Genomic DNA, 23,638 nt, shown 5'->3' on the forward strand with positions numbered 1-23,638 from the left:
TAGCATCTTGGGAAGTGTTCGCAGGAGAGTTCACTTCTAGGCCTGTCAGATCTCAAAACCAGCAGCAGTGGAGTGACTATAGAGGTAGGAAAAACAGTTTTATCCTGTCTGACCTTTTTCACTACTGTCGGTAGCAGTGGAAGAAACATCTCACTTTCCCATTTCAACTCCATAAAAAGCACTGCAAAGGAGTGTGAGGGCTTGGAGGGGGTGAGGGGTCTGAAAATAAAATAAGGACACTTGGTGGATATCATTAAGAAAATAACGTGCATTACACTCTGGCAATGGCCTCAAAAATGAAAGAACTGGAGCTGTATTCCCCCTTAACAGTTTCTGACTGAGCCAGTCTAAAAGCATGTTTTCACAGCACTCCAGCACTATTGCTAAAAAGCAAGTTCTAGCCAAACACCTAAAGCATACCTCTGAAAGGAGGGGAGCAGTGCCAGTACCTCCTTAACAGATGTCAGAAGCCACCACTGTTTGACTGTCACTACAGACAAAGAGAAGGATGTTCAGAACCTGGGGCTCCCAAATTAGAAGAGTGAGATGGAGCCTGACATTCCACACTCATTCTTCCATGGGTCAAGTCCTGGGATGACAAGTTACCTGGACGCACAGCCCCAACCCAAGAGATTCAGATTGGTAACCACACAGAGCTGAGGAAGAGGCAGGAAAAAGGGTGGAAGGAGAAGAACACAACTTTACAGGTCCGAATTAACACAGGAATAATAAGGTTTCCTCCAGTGAAGAGAGGCCAAGAGGAAAGACTGCCAGTGCCAGATTCACCATCCTGTGAAGGTGAGATTTATGTTTACAACTCTGCTCTCTTGCTGCCAGTATGAGGTATCATAGTATTGTCTGTTAATTCAGTGTCTTAGGACAGGAGAAGGAACACACAATGACAAGGAAATGACATCCTTAAAAAAAAAAAACACCACTTCTGAAGAGAATAACTTTAGGATAGGTCTCTCAATCCTCACTTACTTATCAGACTCACTCCCATCCTCAGGAGAAATGGCAGACCCCCCAACCATAGTAGTTACAATGAATGCTGGTATATGGTATACATATACTATATTTTTACTGAAGGATAAAGCTGAAAACAATTGAGCCAAATCAGCCGGGAGAAAGAATTTAAACAGAATAATGAGAATGATAATTGGGAATTGTTTAAGAACATTATACTAGATTCCCCAAAAAGCCAAAATTACATAGTCAAGAAAGAAGACTACACTGATTTTAAAAATCAGCCTCATTTACACTGGATGTAAAAGCAGCTATAAAAACAATCATCATTTTTGTTTGTTTGTTTGTTTTTAAAGCATTTATAAGATCTGAGACTCTGACTTATTCAACAAAAGACTCCCCCCCCCCAAACATACTGGTCACTACATAAACTAATGGTAATGGGCTTCATAAATGCTGACTGCTGTTGGAAATGTAACTTACTTGGTGCTACATTAGTTTGGAGAGTGCCCTGAATCAAGAATTTCTGGTATGAAGTGAGTCAAAAGACGAATTTGATATCTGATGATATGTCAGAGCCCTCCTCCTCAAGTTTCATTTTTGGATATACTCCTGATACCTGGAGTTTAGCTGGTAACAAGGTGGCATGGTTTAAATATGTAGCTTTCCTTGCCAAAAAATTAAACCTGCAAAAATGGAAAAGTTGATCCCCACCAAACATTGATTCCTGGCTCAGTCATATGGCTGACCTCACAGCTAACAAATAACTAGCATTCTGCAGAAGGGGAATGCCTGAAAAAAATAATCAAAGCAATTTAGGCTGACGTTTTAAAGGTCTGTGATAAATGCAGATCCTGAAGATAAGTATGTCACTTCCCCTCCCTCTATTCTAATCCTGTAATTACTTTGTGTATTATGATTAATCAGGTATTTTGGTATATTTGTTATATTTAAAATATGAGAGAGAGAGAGAGAAAGAGAGAGAGAGAGAGAGATCGACACACACATGCATAATCACACCCCAAATGGAAAAAAGTGAAAGCTGATAACAATCAATATAAATCAGAAGCTAAGTATAGAAAATTGTTAAGGGAAGCAAAAGGACCTAAGAAGAAATCTCTGGCCAGGAATGTTAAGGATAATAACATGGAGATTTTTCAGTAGCAGAATTGTTAATCATGGCACAGAAAAGTCAGACGTGTTCAAATAAATATTTCTGTTCTGTGTTTGGAAGAAAAACCAGATGATGTAGTCCTATTATATGATGATGAAATACTTATTCACAATATATCAGTATGTCTACACTGTGCAGTCCTTTCGGGGTAGAGCACATACATGGTTAGCTCCTCCCCCGTCTAGCACAGGTCTAAATAGCGTAGATGGTGAAGCACTGCTTAGGTGAATAAAGACACTCCTGGACCTTGTGAGCGTATACCCAGGTATGTATCTATTCACCATGGAATGCCTCACCATCTACACTCCTTTTAAACAATGTAGTGTCCCACTGCCTGATGCCTCCCTGCTCCTGGAGACTTTCCTCTCCACAGTGAGGGACTCTGGCATGGAGGAGGCAGTGGGTACCTACATGGTGAACAGAAATTTGATAATAGAGGGCTCTTCACTCTAGCAAACAAAGATATGACAAGAACCAAAGGGTGGAATTGAAGCTAGACAAATTCAGACTCTAAATAAGGCACGCATTTTTAACAATAAGGATAATTAATCACTGCAACAACTTGTAAAGGGTTGTGCTGGATTCTCCATCATAGTAAATCTTTAAATCAAGATGGGATTCCCCCCCACCCCCCAAACATGTACTCTAGTTCAAGCACAACTACTGGACTTAAAGCAGGAATTAATACAGGGAAGTCCTATGGCCGACGTTACACAGGGGGTCAGACTACAAGACCACATTTGTGAGTCTATCAATATTTTAAATTTTCAAATAAATTCTAACACATTTTAAATAATATGTTAATATTTTAGACGTTTGACAGCTTATTATAAAAACTTCTAGATCCTGAGATATTCGGACTTACCACATAGCAAACCTTAAAAGAAAAAAGAAAAAAAAAAAAGAAACCAAGGAAGGCTGTCACATCACCAAACACATATCAATAACTAGCAATAAAACAAGTGCCCAAGGAAACACATGCAACTACTGTAATTGTTTTGGATCCATGTGGTTCAAGAAAACTCCAAACATTTTTCTTTAACCACATGGTCTTTGAACACTTTTTTGAAACTTTACAATATGAATGAACAAGGAACTCTTCTGCAGTTCAACTGAATACTATTCCTTGAATAAGTGTTTTGATACAATAAGTCAAGGAACAATACATGGTATGCAAAATTACAACATTCAGTGTTGTACACTTATTTAGTATTATATAGTACATCCCAAAACACTGTCTGTAACATGCAATTATGATTTTTTTCAACCTAGGTCATGCAGAACTATCGAGTATTTGTAGCATAATCAGTTGATTATGTTCCACTGAGTGTAGTTAGATTCTTTAACTTATCACTCTTTAAATAATATTTTGAATAGAAGTAATATTAAGAATCAGATTCTTTTGTACTCAAATAGAACTGTATTGATTTTCTGCTTTGAATAAAATGTTGTGGAATGTGAAGTGCTGTACAATTACACCCCAGGGAAGCATTCACAGATAGGCAGCTTCTGGAATTTCTGAAGGTAGGATCCCAGATCATGTCAGTGCTAATTGAAAAGAAAAATCTTTTTCTGCCTAGTTCATGACCAGGAACAATGTGACAGCTTTGTGCAATACAGGTGAAGGTAATACAGAGTGTTCCACAAAAACACATTTTGCAGGTATGGTAAGAAACAAAAAGTTATTAAATACTGGTTTCTCTGTCTGAATACATACATAAAGTAGAATTGCATTCTGGATGCTGGTAATAAGGAAACAAATACTAAAGCAGAATAGAAATTCAAGTGTTTAGATAAGATTTATCTACTCTGCAAATGTAAAAAAGATTGAGTTTTGTTTGCTTACTAGCAATGCTAAGAGACTAATTATGCAGCAATGATTTTCCAGCTGAATAATTTGTGTTAAGAGTTTTTGTCAGTAACAGGTTTCTGTTTAATGAGATGCTTACACTGAAATATTGGTATTTAAACCGCCTGTCAATTTACATACCTGAATCATGGTCTCTGCCAGCTGTGTTTCATCTACTTCCAATATCATCATTTTGATTTCCTCATAAGGCACTCGGAAAGAACCAAGGAAAATTGCTAGAACAAAAACATAATACATAATGAACGGAGATGTAGTAAGAATCTGATCTTTCACTCTACTTACAAAATAAACACTAAATGGATTGTAGAATTCTACAGGCCACTCAAACATAGCATATGATAATATGGATAAGAGATAAAACTTTTTATGCAGATTTTGCAGCTTTCATAATTTTTAGTCTGGCTCCTCCAGTCCTCCGGCAGATGAATTACTATATAAACAGATGCTGCAGTAACATAGCAAGTGAGACAAAGAGAGAGTCCTTGCTCTAGGAGAGTCACTCATCATTTACTATATTATTTGTACTTGAGTGACCATTTTTACATGTTTCCCTTTTACTGCATAGGAATCTCAGCTCTCTCTCTCCCACCCCTCCCCCGTTCTTTTGTTTTTCTTTTTCTTTTTTTTTTTTTTTGAGTGCGCAAGCGAGAGCGCACTCTCTCTAAACCACTGCTAATTACAAAACAATCACAATCCTTTAATAATGCTTTTGTTTGCTGTTCTATAACAACTGTCCAACATTTTCTTCATACACAGTATTTAATAAGCAATTTCTCATGGACCAACGCCCCTCCTAATTCCATATCTTCTCTTCAACCATCCTCATCTGTTCTAGTTATTATCATTATTATTTTACAGCACCAGATGGAATACTAGGCACCTCACCATAAAAATAAGACAATAGATCTGTGCCCTGAATATCTTACAATCTAGTCGCAGATATTATGCAAGAAAAGGCTATCAAAACAGGAGAGAGGGTAAGAGGTAATAGACCACAAATGGTAAGATTATGCTGTTACTGAGATAAGGAGAGAGGAGGGTGCATCTTAAAGGCAAGAACACAGTTTAAGCTTGCTGTTGGAAGACAGTGGTGTTACTCTAAGAGGTAGTTGATGTGGCCAGAAATTACACCTTTGCAACTGTTTTCTGTGGGCTGGGTGGGGAAATATGAGTGTTGGAAATCTTGGAAAGGGGAACGCTGTAGTACTCAAGACAGGAGACTGACAGCTCAGATGAGAGTTTTGCTATCCGGTCAGAGAAAAGGTTGCATTTTAAAAATATTGTGCAGAAGGAAGAGGCAATATTTGGATACAAAATGGATGTAAGGAGGAGGAGGAGGAGGAATAAAGGTTGGCCCTCAAGTTACGGGCCTGAGTAATGGGAAGGATGGTGGCATTGAGAAAGTTAACATAAAACGGGGACATATAAAAGTCTCCAGAGATTAAAAGAATAGGTGCTCACGTTTTGGCCATATTAAGTTTAAACTCTTGATGGAGCATACAGGAGATATAAAAAAGGCAGACTGAAATGCAGGTTTGGATGAAGGAAGACACCTAGTGGAGAAGATTTGGGAGTTGTCAGCATAGAGATAATAGTTGAAATCATGTAAGTGGAAGACATCACCCAGTGAGAGGGTACAAGGGGAGGAGAAAATTAGTCTTTTTCCAGCCTTATCCAAGTCCACTTTGCCCCATACAATCACTAACATCTTCTTCCTGGGCATGCTTAACACAACTAATATTAAAAACGTGGAGGAAGGAACACAAGTCAGAATAGGGAAAAGCAACAAAGAATATTCAGATAAATTAGATGCATTCAAGTAGGCAGCCCTGATGAAATTCACCTGAGCATACTTAATAAACTAGTTGAACTAGTCCTGGAAGTGTTAGCAACTAGCTATGAAAGATCAGGTCCCAGAGGACCAGAGAAGAGTAAATATGGTACCTATCTTTAAAAAAGGCAACAGAGAATTTAGAGAATTATAAACCAGTCAACCTCACTTTGATACCAAGAAAAACACTAGTAAAAATGATTAAACAAATCAATTTGTAAGCACTTAGAAGAAAATAGAGTGATAAATAGCAAGCAACATGGATTTGTCAAGAACAAATAATCTCAAGACAGTCTAATTTCCTTATTTGACAGGGTTACTCACCCAGTGGATGGGTGGGAGGGAAATACTTGACATGATATATCTTCATTTCAGTAAGGCTTTTGACACAATCCTACAAAAATCATTCCCATAAGCAAACAAAAGAAATGTTGTCTAAATGAAATTACTATAAGGTGGGTGCACAATTGGTTGAAAAACCATACTCAAAGTGTAGCTATCAATGGTTTTCTGTTTCTATCCTGTTTCTGGTACTATTCAGTATTTTCATTAAAGTTTTGGATGTTGAAGAGTACACTTGTCAAACTGGCAGATGACACAAAGCTGAAAAAGGTTGCAAGCACTTTGGAGAACAGGATTAGAATTTAAAACAACCGTGACAAATTAGAGAACTGCTCTGAAATCAATGAGGCAAAATTCAGTAAAGACAAGTGCAAGCACTACACTTAGGAAAGAAAAATCAAATGGACAAATGTGAAGTAGGTATAACTGGCTAGGAGATAGTACAACTGAAAAGGATCTCGGAGTTACGGTGAATCACAAATTGAATATAAGTGAACCATGTGACAGTTGTGGAAAAGGCTAATATTCTGGAATGTATTAACAGAAGTGTTGTACACAAGACATAGGAGATAACGGCTGCACTCTTCTTGGCACTAGTGAGGTCTCAGCTAGACTCCTGTGTCCAATTGTGCGTGCCAAACTTTAGGAAAGATTTGAACAAACTCAAGAGAGTTCACAGGACAGCAACAAAAAAATGGTAAAAGATTTAGGAAACCTGACCTGTGAGGAAAGGTTTAAAAAAAGAGCATGATTAATCTTGAGAAAAAAAGATGACTGTAGGGGACCTGAAAACAGTCTTCAAATATGTTTTAAAAAGAGGACTGTGATCAATTGTTCATGTCCACTAGAGGTAGGACAAGTAGTAAGTGGCTTAATATGCAGTAAGGGTTAAATATTAAAAAAAATATATAAAAAAATAACCATCTAACTATAAGGACATGTAACTACTGGACTAACTCTCTCAGGGGTGGTTTAGGTACATTTGGTACTGCCTCAGCACAGAGAGGTAGAGTAGATGACCTCTAGAGATCCCTTACAGCCCTACAATTCTTTGATTCCGTGCCCATGTCTCCCTCTTGCACATCACAGCCACCGGAAATTCTAGCTCCAATTTGTTATTAAACAAAGTAATTTGGGGCAGAATACTTTCACTGCTATAAAATTAGAGCTGTCAATTAATCACAGTTAATTAACGTGATTAACACAACAAATTAACTAGGTTAAAAAATAGTCCTGATTAATCACACTTTTAATAGCGCTGTTAAACAATAATAGAATACTAATTTAATTGAATGTTTTTCTATATTTTCAAATATATTGATTTTGATTACAACACAGAATACAAAGTATGCAGTACTAGCTATATTATTATTACAAATATTTGCACTGTAAAAAAGAAACAAAAAATTATATTTTTCAATTCACCTCAAAAGTCTACTCAGTCTTACTTCTTGTTCAGCCAATCGCTGAGACAAACAAGTTTGTTTGAATTTACAGGAGAATGTTGACCACTTTTTATTTACAATGTCACTTGAAAGTGAAAACAGGCATTCACATGGCACTGTTGTAGCCGGCGTTGCAAGGTGCCAAATATGCTAAATAGTCATATGCCCCTTCATGCTTCAACTTGTAGACTCTAAACTTTTACATTGTTTAATTTTTGAATGCAGTTTTGTAAAAATAATAATAATTCTAAATTTGTAAGTGGCACTTTCACAATAAAGAGATTGCATTATAGTCCTTTGTATGAGGTGAACTGAAAAATACTCTCTCTCTTTTACAGTGCAAATATTTGTAATAAAAAAATAATATAAATTGAGCACTGCACACTTTGTATTCTGTGTTATAACTGAAATCAATATATTTCAAAATGTAGAACATCCAAAAATATTTATAACAAATTTGAATTGGTATTCTATTATTGTTTAACAGTGCAATTAAAACTGATAAATCGCTTTTTTTTTTGTAATTGTTTGACAGCCCTACTATACATACCTATGATTCAAAGCTGGTAGACCACAGAAAATTTGGGCTGAAGCTTTCCAAAATTTTGCCTGAGGCAGACACCCAGCATGGAAAATCCCAACAACTCAAGTTTTGAAAAGGCAAACACAATTAAAAACAGGTTCTTATACCAGGTCAGCCTGGTAACACTGACTATAATTAATTTTATCGAGTTCATATTAGGACAACATTCTGCCAAACATATCAAGTTTGTGAAAGCTGATTGCTGGATAAGGATTATGAAGAAAATATTACCAGCCATTTAAAGGCTCTCTTTGTTAAGGGAATGTCTGAGCAAAAAGATAGGCCCTATATTGTTTATTCGCACCACAGAGTCAAGTAAATTAGAAAATCAAACTTGGCTTCTTGCCACTGACAATTTGTTCTTTACCATTTATTTTCTAATATTGTATCTAGTGCAGTTTAGATATTTTAAGTGACATGTCTTCCACTTTACAAAGCTAGTCCTGAGCAATCTCCTGAGACTGTTTCCTTGGTATTCAGCCTAAGCTTCCTTTCTAAAAATGTAGTCCCATTAGTCCTAATTATAAGCTTTACACAAATATAACATGAAGATACAGATGTACCCCCTCACACTGCATTGTGACAGCTGCAATTAACTGTATTAATGTTAGATCCCCCTCCCTTGATACAACCAAAAGAAGGAAACTGGCAGGACATACTTCATCAGGGGGCCTGAACTTTGGATTCCTCTCCCATCCCCTTACCTGGAATAGTCTGAATTTGTTGACTATTGAGACAGACTGCAGGGAGAGCTAACCGAAATACATTTTTGGTTTTACAATTTTAAATAACTGATGGTGCCCAAAGCTTGAGTATAGATGATTTTTATTATTCTAAATGAACACACATTTAAAATGTATTAATTGAAATTAGCTTCAATTTTAGACTAATTATTAAAAAAATCACTTGAATAAAGTATCAAAACAAGACCCTCAGAGTAGTTCTACACAAATAATTTTAAAAGCAAAAGACATTTTCACAAAAAAATATGGCAATTGCTTTGGTTGTCATCAAAATAGCATCTGCTTACAGAGATTCTGTGCAATCTTCGGGTCTAAGACTTTTAGTTCTTTGATTCGTTTCTTAATAGATTTCTTCTCTTCAAAATCGTCCTCTTCCTGTTTTACTGTCAAAGTAAAGAAAACAAACATTTATTCACAGTATCAAATGTAGGGAACAAAATTTCTTAGTGGAAAAAGCTCTCCAAGTCAGACTGTAGACAAATCACTATGAGAAAGAAGGTGCAACTGGGGAATGAACTACCAATTATATTTTGTTTTCTAATTATTACTCTTGTGTTTTCTTCAGTATGAACAAGGAAGACAGCAGCCTTTTCAATATATTAGCTTTTTTTTACAAAAAGGTATTTTTTTTGAAAATACAGAACCTAGAATTTTATAAAACAATGACAAGCGTTAGTTGACCCCAGGATTTCAGATCATGCAACATGAATATGACTGTGGTCAGCTTGGTCATATGGTGCACTGGAAAAGAATTAAATTGAAAGTCAATTTTCAAACATAAGTTTTAACAATTCTAAACATACTGAACATATAAAATGTTAACAACTGCAATTTAAAATTAAGGACATAAAACATTTTTCAAAATTATACAAATAAATCAATGGGGAACAAAATGTAAGTGCTACTGTGAACAGAGTATGTGTTTAGTCAAAGTAAAATTATTGAAAAGTATCAACTGATTTTATTAAAAAAACATTTAAATATCAGGTTGATATGTTTTAATTATTTCCCTTTCCTCCTTCAAAATCAGGCATCTCAGATTAAGTCAATCACTTCTTGTCCTACCTTGAGTGGACATGAAGAACAATTGATCACAGCACAGGCGCCGGCTTCCTCTGAGCCCCAGGATGATCAACCCCGTGCTCTGCCCCGGGCCCCGCCTGACCCCTTCCCTCAAGCCCCTGCCTCTTCCTGCGCCCACTTCTCTCCCGACCTACCTCTTCCCGCCCCTTCTGCACGAGCACCCCATCCCCACTCCTCCCCCACCCCTTCCACCGCCTCCTGCATGCCCTGGAATAGCTGTTCGTGGTGGGCGAGAAGTGCTATGGAGGGGGGGGAAATAGTTGATCGGGGGAGGCAATGGTGGACAGGAAGCATTGGGGGAGAGGGAGGTGGGTGCTAAGCACCCACTATTTTTTTTTCTGTGGGTGCTTGTAGCAGGGGGATCACCCGCTCCTGCCCTGAAGGACTTGATATCAGCCCTGGGAGAGGGCTGAGGCTGCAGGAGGGCTGCTGGTGGGGAAATAGCCCCAATCAGGGCACAGCTGGCCCTTATAAGAGGGCAGTGGGCCAAGAGCTCAGACAGAGTCTCTCTCTCTAGCTTGCTGAGGGAGAAGGGCCTGGCTGCTGGGGAGCTGAGAAAGAGTACCTAAAGTGGAGCAAGGCTGGGGGAGCTCCAGCCTGGAAATCCCCAAGGCTGCAGGCCTTGCTAAAGGCCGGAAAGGGTACTGGGGTTGCAGAGGGGCAGCCCAAGAATTGGCAGAGAGAGCAGGTCCAAACCCGCCTTGCCAGTGATGAGTGACATTTACACTGCCCCAGTGAACAGGGCCTAGATCAAGACTGGCAGTAGCCATAGTCTGAGGCAAAGTGGGGATAAAGGATGGGGGTTCCCTGGGGAGGGGAGACCCAGATCTGTGGGGTACTGCCAAGGGGCAGCACCCTGGCCTGAAAGGGGCACCAGGGTCCAGAGGGACTCAGGCCAAGCAGCAAGCAGGACACTGGCCTGCAGAGGGCACTCCAGAGGCTGGAAACGCTAATTTCCTGGATGACCAGCAAGAGGCGCGACAGGGGTGAGTCCCACCCCGTGACAGTGCTCCAGCCCACAGTGTCGGCACCTATGGATCTTAGTCCACTTTATGACAGCCCTTAACATATTGAAAGACTTATTAGATTCCACTCCACCTAGTCTTCTTTTCTCAAGACTAAACATGCCCAGTGTTTTAATCTTTGTTCACATAATAGGTTTTCTAAAGCTATCATTATTTTTGTTCCTCTCCTCTAGATTCTCTCCAATTTGTCCACATCTTTCTTAAAGTGTCGTGCCCAAAACTGAACATGACACTCGTACTGAGGCCTCACCAGTGCTGCGAAAGGGGGACAATAATGCCTCATATACAACACTCCTGCTAATAAACCCCAGAATGATATTAGCCTTTTTTTAAAAAACAGCATCACATTGTTGCCTAGTCAGTTATTCTCCATTTTGTTTTTGCAGATTTAACTTGAGTCTTGAGTAAAATACTTCACATAATTTCACTGAATTTCATAATGTTGATTTCAAACCAATTCTCCAATTTATCAAGGTCCTTTTAGAATTCTAATCCCATCCTCCAATGTCCTTGCAACACCACCTACCTTGGTGTCATCCACAATCTTCACTCTTATTCAAAATATTATTGAAAATGTTTAATAGAATCAGACACAGGAGAGACCTCCCAGTTTGAAAGTGAATCATTGATAACTCCTCTTTTTCACACTATGTATTTTAAAAACTAACAGTTAAAAGTGAATTAAAAATTGACATTAATCCTTCAAAAATGAGTTTCCAACTGTATCCCATCTGAAATATTTCTGAGAGTTTAACTATATGGGAAGTATTTGTATTATTGTATTAAAAATAATATGAAACAAAAAACCATGTCTGACGCTGGGTACTAAGTTTCTTGAACTCACATTTTAATTAATTCTATTTCAAATTAATAAACCAGTTTCATTAACATTAACACCACAAATAATTAAAATGTAGAACATGATGTTTGCCATTTGTCACTTTCATCACCAAAGTTGCAAGTTAGGATGACATCTCAAAAAGTAGTCGTCAGCGGAGACATTATCAAATGGGGATGGGCTTTAATGAGGTTCCACAGAGATTGGTTCTAAGCACAACACTATTCAATGTTTTATCAATCAGTACAAATAATGGTTAATACATTTTTTAGAAGACACAAAAATAAAAGATAGGGCAACAATACATGGCAATCTGAATCATTTGGTGAGTTGGGCCCATTTAAACAATGTATTTTAATGCAGACAGATGCAAGGTCACATCCAGGAACAAAGAATGCAGGCCATACCTACCTATAGAAGGGGAGCCGGTACACGGGAAAAGTAGTGACTTTAAAAACAATTTAGGGGTCATAGCATACAGACAACTGAAGATGAGCTCCCAGCACAATACTATGGGGGAAAGGGATAATACAATCCTAATATAAACAGCTAATTAGAGAGTAGAAGTAGGGGAGGTGATTTTACTTCTGTATATGGCCATAGTGAGTCTGATACTAGAATACAAAAATGATTCAAGTGCTGGAAAAAGAAACCTGCCTTCCAGTGATATACTCAAAGAGCTCAGCCTGTTTAGCTTATAAAAAGATCAATGGGTGATCTTAATAAACTTCTCCCTGGGTATTAGCACTTGCATGGGGAGAAAATACTAGATATTAAAGGGTTCTTTATTCTAGTAGAGAAAGGCATAAACAAGACCCTGTGGCTAGAAACAGAAAAAAAAAACAAATTCAAGTTAAAAATAAGGTGCACATTTTTAGCAAAGTGAGTGATCTATCACAAGAACAAACTACGATGGGAGTGATGAATTGTCCATCTCTAGAAGTCTTTCAAAACAAGACTGGATGTCTTTCTAGATGGCTTGCTTTAGCAAAACAAGCTATTGGGCTCAATACAGAGGTAAATGGTTGAAATGTAATGGCCTGTAATATACAAGCAAGAAGTCAGATTATACGATTTCCCTTCTGGCCTCAAGATCTATGAATCTGAGAGTTCCATTCTCCCCTCCCCCCCCCCAATTTTTTGTGTCTAGATTGTAAGCTCTTTATTTGTGTATTTGTATGTCACCTAGCAAAATGGGTCCACAATCCTAGGTGGAACTTCTGTGCGCTGCCATAATAGAATAAATAATTTAAAAACACTGTTTAATGGCAGTGGCATAAAAAGTCATACTAATAATTGTGGGCACTTCTCTTCAAAAATTTGGTAAAAAAGAATCAGATAGCCTTATCAGATTCGGTTTCCTTACTACCGGAAAGAACTTTCCAGTTCTTTTTTTTTTTTAAATCCTCGGAAGGTAGAAAAGCTTTTCCATCACTATAATAATAAAATACATATTGGTTTTGCTTTTTTCACAAATCCTTATTTTCACAAATAAAAATAACTTCCAAACTGACTTAGACTCCTAACTCATTTAGGCACTTTTGAAAATTTTACCTAGTAGAAGGAAACCCGAAAGAAATAAATTCAGCCCTAACCAACAAATTATTTCTTCTGAAAAAATCATGATTTATTATTAATGCAATAGCACTTCATACATCTTTCCTGATCAGGAAAAGATGTAAAAGCAACCACCACTGTTGTTTCATCAGGATTTATCCCTCTCCACTACTGCAATAAAGGTAGTATATTTTGCAACCAAATGAGCCACAACACAGATCCCAGTTCTTTAGCCTGATTTTAATCAGTCTATTACCTTAGGGTATGTCTACACTACCCACCGGATCAGCGGGCAGCGATCAATCCAGCAGGGATAAATTTATCATGTCTAGTCTACATAAAATTGACCCCCTAGCGCTCTCCCGTTGACTCCTGTACTCCACAGCCGCGAGAGGCGCAGGCAGAATCGACAGGGGAGCGGCAGCAGTCGACTCACCACAGTGAGTAGGTCTAAGTACATTGACTTCAGCTACATTATTTATGTAGTTGAAGCTGCGTAACTTAGCCCCCCAGTGTAAACCAGGCCTTAGACACAACATGTACATTGTCACGTGCATTAAACAATTAATAGAACAAAGGAGAATGCCAAATTTCAGGTAGCATTTATGATTGGGTAGGTACACTTCTGAACCGTCTTGCATTACAGACATGGCACTGGAAAGAAAATAGCACAATGGTACATGACTATTTTAGAAAAATGAGCCAATATGACACTGTCTTGTCAGTCTATGTGCAGCCTCCTTTATTTTCACTTTTTTTTATTAGTTCAATCACTTTATTTTGTGCAGTCTTTATTACATAGTCTCTTGAATTGGATTGCTTGGGTAAATAGCTCTAATAGAGGAATAACAAATGTGTTTGTGTTTCCTGCCGCCATCTGCTGGTAAAAAACTACATTTACCACAGGTGTAGAATGACCCAACAAGAACCAGCAGAAAGTCAGCAGTCAAAAAACAGGTTTTTTTTAATAATAAGTCTGTAAATCAAAGCTAAAGACTGGAAATCATCTAGCCAATTCCCTATGGAATTTCAGACAAAAAAAATTACATGCATGAATTTATAGCAATATACAATGACATATCCATGGGGGGGAATATTTACTTTAATACAGAGTAAAAAAAATTGTCTAAAAGCAAAAATGCTGAAAAAGAACTTGGAACTATGTATTCATACTCTCTCTATATAGAAACTACTGTGAACTTACAGGATAACTCTTCATGGGAATTCCGCTCACATCCTTTTTTAATGCCAGCAGAAGGAAGCAAAGGATACAAATTACTTTTATTTCACAATGAAAAACTTTGTATGATGCTGTGTATACGAAAGGTGATCATTTATATCATTGTTACCACTGTTACACAATTTCCATAAATCTTATGCAAAGTATATCATGAAAGGTGTCAGTGGAAAAATTATGATTTGATAAATATGATTATCCTGTTTATATGCATATATCATCTTTGTATGAAGTTATGAATATTAGCTATGTACTGTACCTTAAACCTGCATTGTATTCCTGGGTAACACCCACCAGACAGAATTTATATCAGGGCTAGACAGCTATATATTGATGGCCCATCAAGGACACACAGATCTCAAAATGGGTCATCCCACCCTGCTAGCTCTTACTGAAGATGACTCAGACAGTAAGGAGCCAATGGCCACCCTCCTCTGTGATTCGGCAAAACATGTAAGGGCATGTGATATGCTCATGTGACCCTGGATTCCATCTTGGGCAAGTAATTTTTCATGCACCTGGCAGAGGACATAAAAGGACACCTGAAACCTCTCCATGTAGCCTCATACCTGCTATAATTCTCTGGACTGTGTATTTACAACAAAAAGGAGCATCTTGAATTACGGACTGAGGAACTTCCAATCTTTTGAAAGTTACCAGAGAGACTTTACAAGACAGCAGTCTATTCCAACACTAATACAAACCTGATATAAGGACTTTGCAATCATTTGTATATATATATATATAATCTATTAAATATTTGTAACTTTCTTCTTTTCTTATGTTATTAAATCTTTAGTTAGTTTACTAAGGATTGGTTGACAGTGTGATTTTGGGGTAAAAATCTGAGATTAATATTGATCTGGGGACATATGTCTGATTCTTTGGGATTAGAAAGGACCTCACATATGGTGAAATGGGTTTTCAATAATCTCTCACTATATTAAATTGTGTTGCCTGGATGGGAACCAAGGACTGGAATGCCTAAAGGGGTCTGTGTTTGACTTCTAGTTGTACTGCATGAAGCTCTTTTGTTACTGGTTTGGTGAATCTAATTATAGAATATGCCACGAGCTTTGGGGATTGTCTGCCTCTTTTTTTACATTGGGTAGCAAAGGTTGAACACATGAATTATGATACCTTGACTACTGTGAAGACAGAGAGAAGGAGAAAATGAACATGCAGATTTAAATACAAATTACAAAAGTGGTGGAATTTACAAGACACATGCCAAAGAGCAACCAGTTACTTTGTTATATTATTTTCCTCCCCCCAGCCACCATTCCTGACATGATCCCCTCTCTCTCTCTCTAAATTATAAACACTTTGGAGTTGGGAACTTTTGTATCAAAAGTATCTAGCACAGTTTAGGTGTTATATAAATATAACTGAATAATAATACAAAGTGCTAGACACAGGGGCGGCTGCAGGCACCAGCACAGCAAGCGTGTGCCTGGGGTGGGAAGCCGTGAGGGGGCAGCCTGACGGTCACTGTGAGGGGAGCAGGCAGGCAGCTTTCGGCAGCGCGCCTGCGGGAAGTCCACTGGTCCCGCGGCTTCGGTGGCAATTTGGCAGCGGGGACGCCGAATCCGTGGCACCGGCGGACCTCCCACAGGCATGCCGCCGAATCCGTGTGACCAGCAGATCGCCCGCAGGCACGCCACCGAAAGCCACCTGCCTGCCGTGCTAAGGGCGGCAAAAAACAGAGCCGCCCCTGGCTAGACAGACCCTTTTTCAAACTATATTGTATTCCAAGCTTCCTCACACATAGATGGAATATACTAACAATCAAGCAAACACTGTAGATACTCTTTTTAAACATTTAAGCTGTGATTTTCAAATTCTGAAAGGCAATGAGAGGTGGTCACTACTTGAACAAATTATTATTCATAACTTAAAATTAATAAAATCATTACTACTACATTTTTATTGATAAATGTTAAACATTTCAGATTATCAGAAGTTGATTGGCCCCAACATAAAACCAGTTAGATTGATCACTATTATTATTATTATTATTAAAGGCCTATGCCTGACAAAAATATTTATAAAATAATGATGTGAGCATATTTTCCAATTGTCCACACACAAATAAAATCTTCAAATTAACTCAAAAACTATTAGTCTTTGACGCTGATTAGGAGAGCAACTGAATTTAGGATAGCACTAAAGCTCTTTTAGATCAACAGAGCTTCAGTATATGCTTAGAATTGAGCACATGCTTACCTGCTGTTCTAAATGGGGACATTTAAGAAGGCTTTTGATGTATGAGATGCTAGGTCACCTCCATAGTATTTAATATGTACTACTGTGGGGGATTTTCCCAGGACCCTGCTTAATACACCCCTGCACAAGACCCCAGGACTCTGCTTCCCAGGCCAAGCGTGTGGTCCCGGCTTAGCATGAGCAATAGGCCTAGCCCTAAGTTAGCTTAGCATAAGTAACAGTAGGCTACTATAGACCAAGTGGAAAAATTTGTAATAGTATAATATGGCGTAATAAAATCAAGCCTGAAGAAAAGAGGAACTACCACCAATAGGCAATTATGAACCTTGGTCTTATATTATAGTGTGATAGCAATGGAAAATTTAGGTCTTGTACAGTCGAAACCGCACGTAGGGGGGCACGAGGGGTACTTGGGAAATAAAGCTTATTGTACAAGACATTTAACTGCAATTATATTAAGCAATTTAGTAAACAATAAGATACGCAAGATAGGTTGGGGCAAGAAGGGAAGATTGGTGAAATCCAAGGCCCTTAGAGAAAAACAGGAAAGGCCCTACAAGGTAGTTGGGTCCAAAGTACGGCCCCAGGGGATTTCTGATAGGTCTGCTATTAAGAATATACCTAATAAGGATAATAAGATTTGTAATGTGTAATGACGCTTTGCGGTTTTTGTCCTTAAAAGCTAGAAGCCCTGAAAAGTTGCCAAGGCGGCCGGACCCCATGCTGGGGGATCTGTCGACCTTCCTTGTATGCATACTCGAATAAAAGAGCCGTTCAGGCTGTGTCTGACCCTAAATTCAAGCGTGTGGTCAATTTTTCCACGACACTACGTAGCATCTCCTTAGTTAGGGTTTAGCTGAGATTCATTTTCAAAAGACAGATTATTCTTTAATTTATATGAAATACAAGTAACAGCACTTTGGGTACAGTTTCAATTTCTTAATTGACAAGTTAAGGTATTAGTATATGAATTACAGTAATTTTAAAATGGGCTATTTATGACATTTCTGGTGTAAAACTTTTACTCCCTCAGTAAATTCCTGACTCTTGAGATTTGGATAATGACTCATTTCTAGACTATAACAAAATTGAAGGTACAGCTTACTTTTAAAGTTTCTCAGTGTGGTAATTTTTTTTCATTTATTGCTATTATTCATAACCATTTCTATCTACTTAGTGACCAACGAAGGCACACATTTTCATCAACATCGCCTTCACCAAATACACTATCATTGGATGGATGCAGCAGGATCTAAGTTTTACTGTTTTATTAAGTATGCATTTAGTCCTCATGCTTCAGAGCATAAAAATTTAGACTGAGTATAAACCCACACAGTATTGTCTTTTACAGTCTGCAGTCTAAAACAATAGCTATTAGATGTTTGACCTGCCATGCCCTAAGCGGTTTAACATAAGATGGCAATTTAAAAAGCTAGTCTCTTGAATATGTCAAAGGCTAGTATTGCATGCATGGGCAATTACAAATTAAAACCTTCTATCAGGAATACTAGATGCTGCATTGTATGCACAAAAGCTTACAAATGGAGAAGCATTACATTCGAAATTCACATATATTTATATCTATCCACTATGCAGTACAAACAGCGGGCATACAATCTACCACTACTGGTGCATAACCTTCAGTGAGAAACTGATCTCATCAACAAATTTCAATAGAAAATATAGAAAACTATTGTAATCAACTGTGTGATTTTTGACAATTAAGAATATGTGATGTGAAAACATTTCATGTTAGTATAGTTCAAAATGTTGGTATTTGCCATTTTTAACCACATGCTAAGAAGCTTAGTCTTTTCTGAAAGAAATACTTGTCCATGCAAAACTAATGAAAATATTTCAATGTATTGACATTTGGTAGCTTTGACCAATAAACACCACATTAAGGTTTGAAATTAACTTAAATGGTAAAATTTGTAATCAGAAATGTTGCAATGCTTCGGGTCTGTGCCATAAATGACAGTTTCTCATTTTGATTACCAGTTTCACCTCGCCTACAGGCTTACTTAACAGCTCCACATCATAGCCTATCTAAACATACATAAAATAAGCTTTCAAATGAACTGAGACTTTTTGGGTCCAAGTGTCGATGTGTTTATTTTGACTTTGCTGTCTGATTCTCTCAATCTAAGAACCCTGGGATGGAATGCATATAAAAAAATCCAAAGCCAGTTATCGTTTGAGTAACACCTATCTGCTTTCTTGGAAATAGGTGCCACGGAGGCCAGTATCTGCCATAGATGTCTTGCTAGCGCCAACAGTCTCTCATCAATCAGCAGAGTCAATTGTCTGGCATTGATATAGGAAGAATAGCTTGTGTGATTTTTTTTTCCCCCAGAACTACTACTACAGGTATCTTAAGTCTATCAGCCATCCACCACAAAATTTCTTAGAATTTTTTGTAGTCATTAAGATGTGCAGAAGCAGCAGGTACTAATGCCTCATGTGGCGAGGATGAGGAAATAGCTGCTGGTATAAGCTACTTCTCAAACTGCATGTGATAATAATCTTCATTCTCATGCTTCTGCTGCTGCACAGGGACACCCTGTGCCTCCCGTACCACTCTATGAGATCTCATTAGGGAGAAAGACCTCACCTTAGAAGGGGCAGTGGAAGCTGACTTTCTTTCTTACTGTTGGCTTCAGAGGGTCCAACAGGGCCTTGACTGAGCAGATAAAGGTAAGTGTCAGCGGCCACAGGAGTGAGTACCAAGGAGAAAGTTCTATAGGAATGACAAAAGGTCCTAGACTCCCTATCTGACCAACAAGTGTCATAGGAATGCACCTGATAAATGCAAGTACTGCATACTGGAAAACATAATCCCAACTATACATATAAAATGATGGGGTCTAAATTAGCTGTTACCACTCAAGAAAGATCTTGGAGTCAGTGTGGATAGTTCTCTGAAAACATCCACTCAATGTGCAGTGGTAGTCAAAAAACTGAACAGAACCTTGGGAATTATTATGAAAGGGATAGATAATAAGACAGAAAAATATCATATTGCCACTATATAAATCCATGGTATGCCCACATCTTGAATACTGTGTGCAGATGTGGTTGCCCCATCTCAAAAAAAGATATAATGGGATTGGAAAAGGTTCAGAAAAGGGCAACAAAAATTATTAGGGGTATGGAATGGCTTCCATATGAGGAGAGATTAATAAGGCTGGGACTTTTCAGCTTGGAAAAGAGATGACTAAGAAGGGATATGATTGAAGTCTACAAAATCATGACTGGTGTGGAGAAAGTAAATAAGGAAGTGTTATTTACTTCTTCTCATAACACAAGAACTTGGACGTCATCAGATGAAATTAATAGGCAGCAGGTTTAAAACAAACAAAAGGAATTTTTTTTTCCCCCACACAATGCACAGTCAGTCTGTAAAACTCTTTGCCAGAGGATGTTGTGAAGGCCAAGATTATAACAGGGTTCAAAAAAGAACTAGAGAATTTCATAGAGGATAGGTCCATCAATGGCTATTAGCCAGGATGGGCAGGTATGGTGACCCTAGCCCCCGTTTTCCAGAAGCTGACAATGGGCGACAGGGGATGGATCATTTGATGATTACCTGTTCTGTTCAGACCCTCTGGGGCACCTGGCATTGGCAACTGTCGGAAGACAAGCCACAGGGCTAGATGGAACTTTGGTCTGACCCAGTATGGTCGCTCTTATGTTCTAAGAAAGAGACTGTAGTGAGGACTCCCTACGGTGCTTAGAGGCTGAAAAAGAGAAAGAATATTTCTTGCCTTGAGAAAGGGCTGTCTTAAGAGTCTCTTCCTCTAAAGGCACTGATGAAGTGCTTAGTACTGTAATGATACTAGTGGATGATGTTATGAACTACCCTTCCCCCTAGAGCAATTCAGTTAAGTTTGAGAGACCAGGTGGATTTTAATCATTTATTGAAAACTACAATATAATCCAAATATGTGATCCTAGGCTACAGGATAGTAAGTAAAGTAAACATATTCACTCTCTGCTGGGTGATAAGGCAAGGCGTACCGGTTGCTGACAGATACTTCTTCTCTGTTCAAAATCTGTCACCTCTCCACACAGAGAAACTTTTAACCCCACCCTCCATGTCTCTCAAGTTACACATGCACCTTGTAATGGTCACATGCACAGCCTGCCCAGACAGACCCAAGTACAGCTCCTTCTACTGGTGGAAAATGGAACCCAAACATGTATTACAACATTAAACAAAATACATGCTTAAATGGGATGAGATGAACATTAAAGCAAAAGGAGCAAAGATGCCTCTCCCCGGGGACACAGGAGCATCTAGAGTTCCAGCCTGTATGGAGTCTTTCCAATCCCCTAACAATATTAGTGTAGATGGCACTTACCGCTATAGACAGAGGTGATGATTCTGGCAAAACAGTCACAGATAGGTCGCTTGGTTCCAAGAACTGCTTTAGGGTTGAGAAGGGTGGCACTAGAAACAGCTGTGCTGAGGTCATTGGCAGCAGGGTTGCAGGTGCCAAAGCCATCAGTACCATGTGCACCAAAGCCAGTATCAGGGTTTGCATCAGGTGGAGTACCATGCTCTGGCACTGGACTGTCTATAATGTATACAAATATCCTAACAGCAGTAATGCTTTGCTTTGTCATATAAATTGTGTATGTCCTCACAGAAATCTCTCAGTTATGCAAAGGAGTTTATCAATATTCTAAATGAGAAAGTTGTGGGACCATGTATTGAAATGAAAACTATTCAGACCATAAACAGATCCATTTTAAAAAAAATAAAATACTAACTCAATTTACCAGTCTTTTACCAGTCATATACTGCACTATTTTTGATTTATTGCAAATATTTGAGTATAAAGAAGAGCTATTTCCTCCCATAACACTACTACTTCTGTTTTGATCTTTTAAATATGTCAGAATCCTGTATTTACAAGCAAAATCTGCTGCTGCAGAAAAGGCTAACATCAAATTCACTCTTAGGACTTCACCATAACATCAAATAAGAGAACCTTGACTCTCTCTTATTTGATTAGTACATCTTACTTAAGAGACTCTCTCATTGACCACATTTCCTCCAATCCGGGATCATGCAGTGACTGCCTTGCATTTGTGGTTACATTACATTTCTGTGACAACTACCATAATTGCTTACATGAAAGAGAAGTATTAGGAAATGATTTGGTATATTTAAATCACCTTTGGTTCTGATCTTGTAATAAGATGCACTGAGGTCAACTCCTGTACAGAACCCCTTGGAAATCAAAGAGGATCCACACAAGTTTATGGAGTTCTCAGTGATCATCTAATTTTTGGATGAGGTCCTTTGTGTAATTTAGCAGTTAGAAACAAGGGCAGTCAGCACCAGGTGGCTGCAAGCTCTTCACAGATCACTAGCCAGTGTTCAACCTAGCAGACAACCACTGTGAGGTACAGCAGAACCAGTTTGTGAAGTACAGCTTGAAAGGCATTCAAGCAACCATACAGTGTACAGGTAAAAGTTTCCTTAAGAAAAATGAAAATCATGATGGAAGAACACATTTAAGTTTAAATTATTTTAAACTTAATTTCTATTTAGTAGTATTACAAGCTACAAAAACTTTACTTTTAAATGTCACTTCTCAAGTCAGGAGTTCACTAAAGAAAGATCACCTCAATGGAACTTCTCATTTAAACCTATTTCTCAGAAATATTTTATAAATCTCTAAATCACCACACAAATGGAATAAATTGTACTAAACAGCAATTCTCCAAAAAGATTTTGATCAAACTAGTTTCACGTACTTTACGTTCTGGCTCCGATCTTACTTTTTAAAAGAGAAAAAATTTCTGATCTCAAACTAATCCACACCAGCAAACAAACTATATAGTAACTGTTTTTAAATGGCTATTGCATTGTCTCCCAAACAACCAGTGCATCATAACGACCGGTAATTACTCTTGTGCAAATTCAGATGGTTAGTGCATATAGAGCCTTTCCCAAAGGAAACCACAAAGGGACCGAAATAAGCAAAAATCAAAACAAAAATAAAACTTATTACATACTATATTATAGAAGTGTTGGGTGGGAGGTTGTTTGATTTTTTTTTAAATCATGGACTATTATAGGCTATTCAATTAATTAAAATATGTTTTTTTTCAGTGTTCTTAGAACTGCCAAGAGAGTTCTATAAACTATTGAACTGACACAGAGCCTTATTTCAAGTGTGGTTCACTTAGTATGATTCTACTTTAGTTAGATCTGCCATCAAAGTGATTACTTCAGCTCCAGTGAAATGTTGCTGTTCAACAGATTAAGTATCATGTTACTGCATATATATCATATACTTCTACAAGGATAGATGCAGTAGAAGAAATTTAAAATATCCAAAACCCATTTTCTCACAGTAACTTTCACAAATCTCTCATAAGTCTTTGATAAGCTTATAGAGAAGTAACAATTATTCTACTTTTTGGATAAAAAACTGTTTTAAAATGAGACCACCTCTAATCTGTATTGATATTGTTCAAACTGCATGCTAATATATATATATATATACACACACACACACACATATACATACACACACACATATACATCTATATACACATATAGTCTGTTTTCCACATATGGTAGTGAGTGATATTTATTCAACTTTTTTGTTCATTTAATTTACAGCCACTTTACAATCAGATCTTCTGTAAAGCTTGAGATTAATCAGATCAAAGACCTGTGCTTTTAGTATAATTTTAT

At 37.9% G+C, this 23,638-nt stretch overlaps 1 protein-coding gene across 4 annotated transcripts in view; it reads right to left on the reverse strand.

Annotated features, from left to right (window-relative positions):
- Positions 1-23,638, reverse strand: part of DIAPH3 (diaphanous related formin 3) — a 481,747-nt gene that overhangs the window by 246,074 nt on the left and 212,035 nt on the right. For all 4 annotated transcript variants that reach the window (XM_039507674.1, XM_039507681.1, XM_039507691.1 and 1 more), the window contains 2 exons: positions 9,242-9,337; positions 4,131-4,225 (listed from right to left, as the gene is read on the reverse strand). In XM_039507674.1, coding sequence (XP_039363608.1) covers positions 4,131-4,225; positions 9,242-9,337 — 191 coding nt within the window. The remainder of the gene's footprint in view (positions 1-4,130; positions 4,226-9,241; positions 9,338-23,638) is intronic.

The sequence above is a fragment of the Mauremys reevesii genome, linkage group 1 (assembly GCF_016161935.1).
Source record: "Mauremys reevesii isolate NIE-2019 linkage group 1, ASM1616193v1, whole genome shotgun sequence".
Classification (NCBI taxonomy): Eukaryota; Metazoa; Chordata; order Testudines; family Geoemydidae; genus Mauremys; species Mauremys reevesii.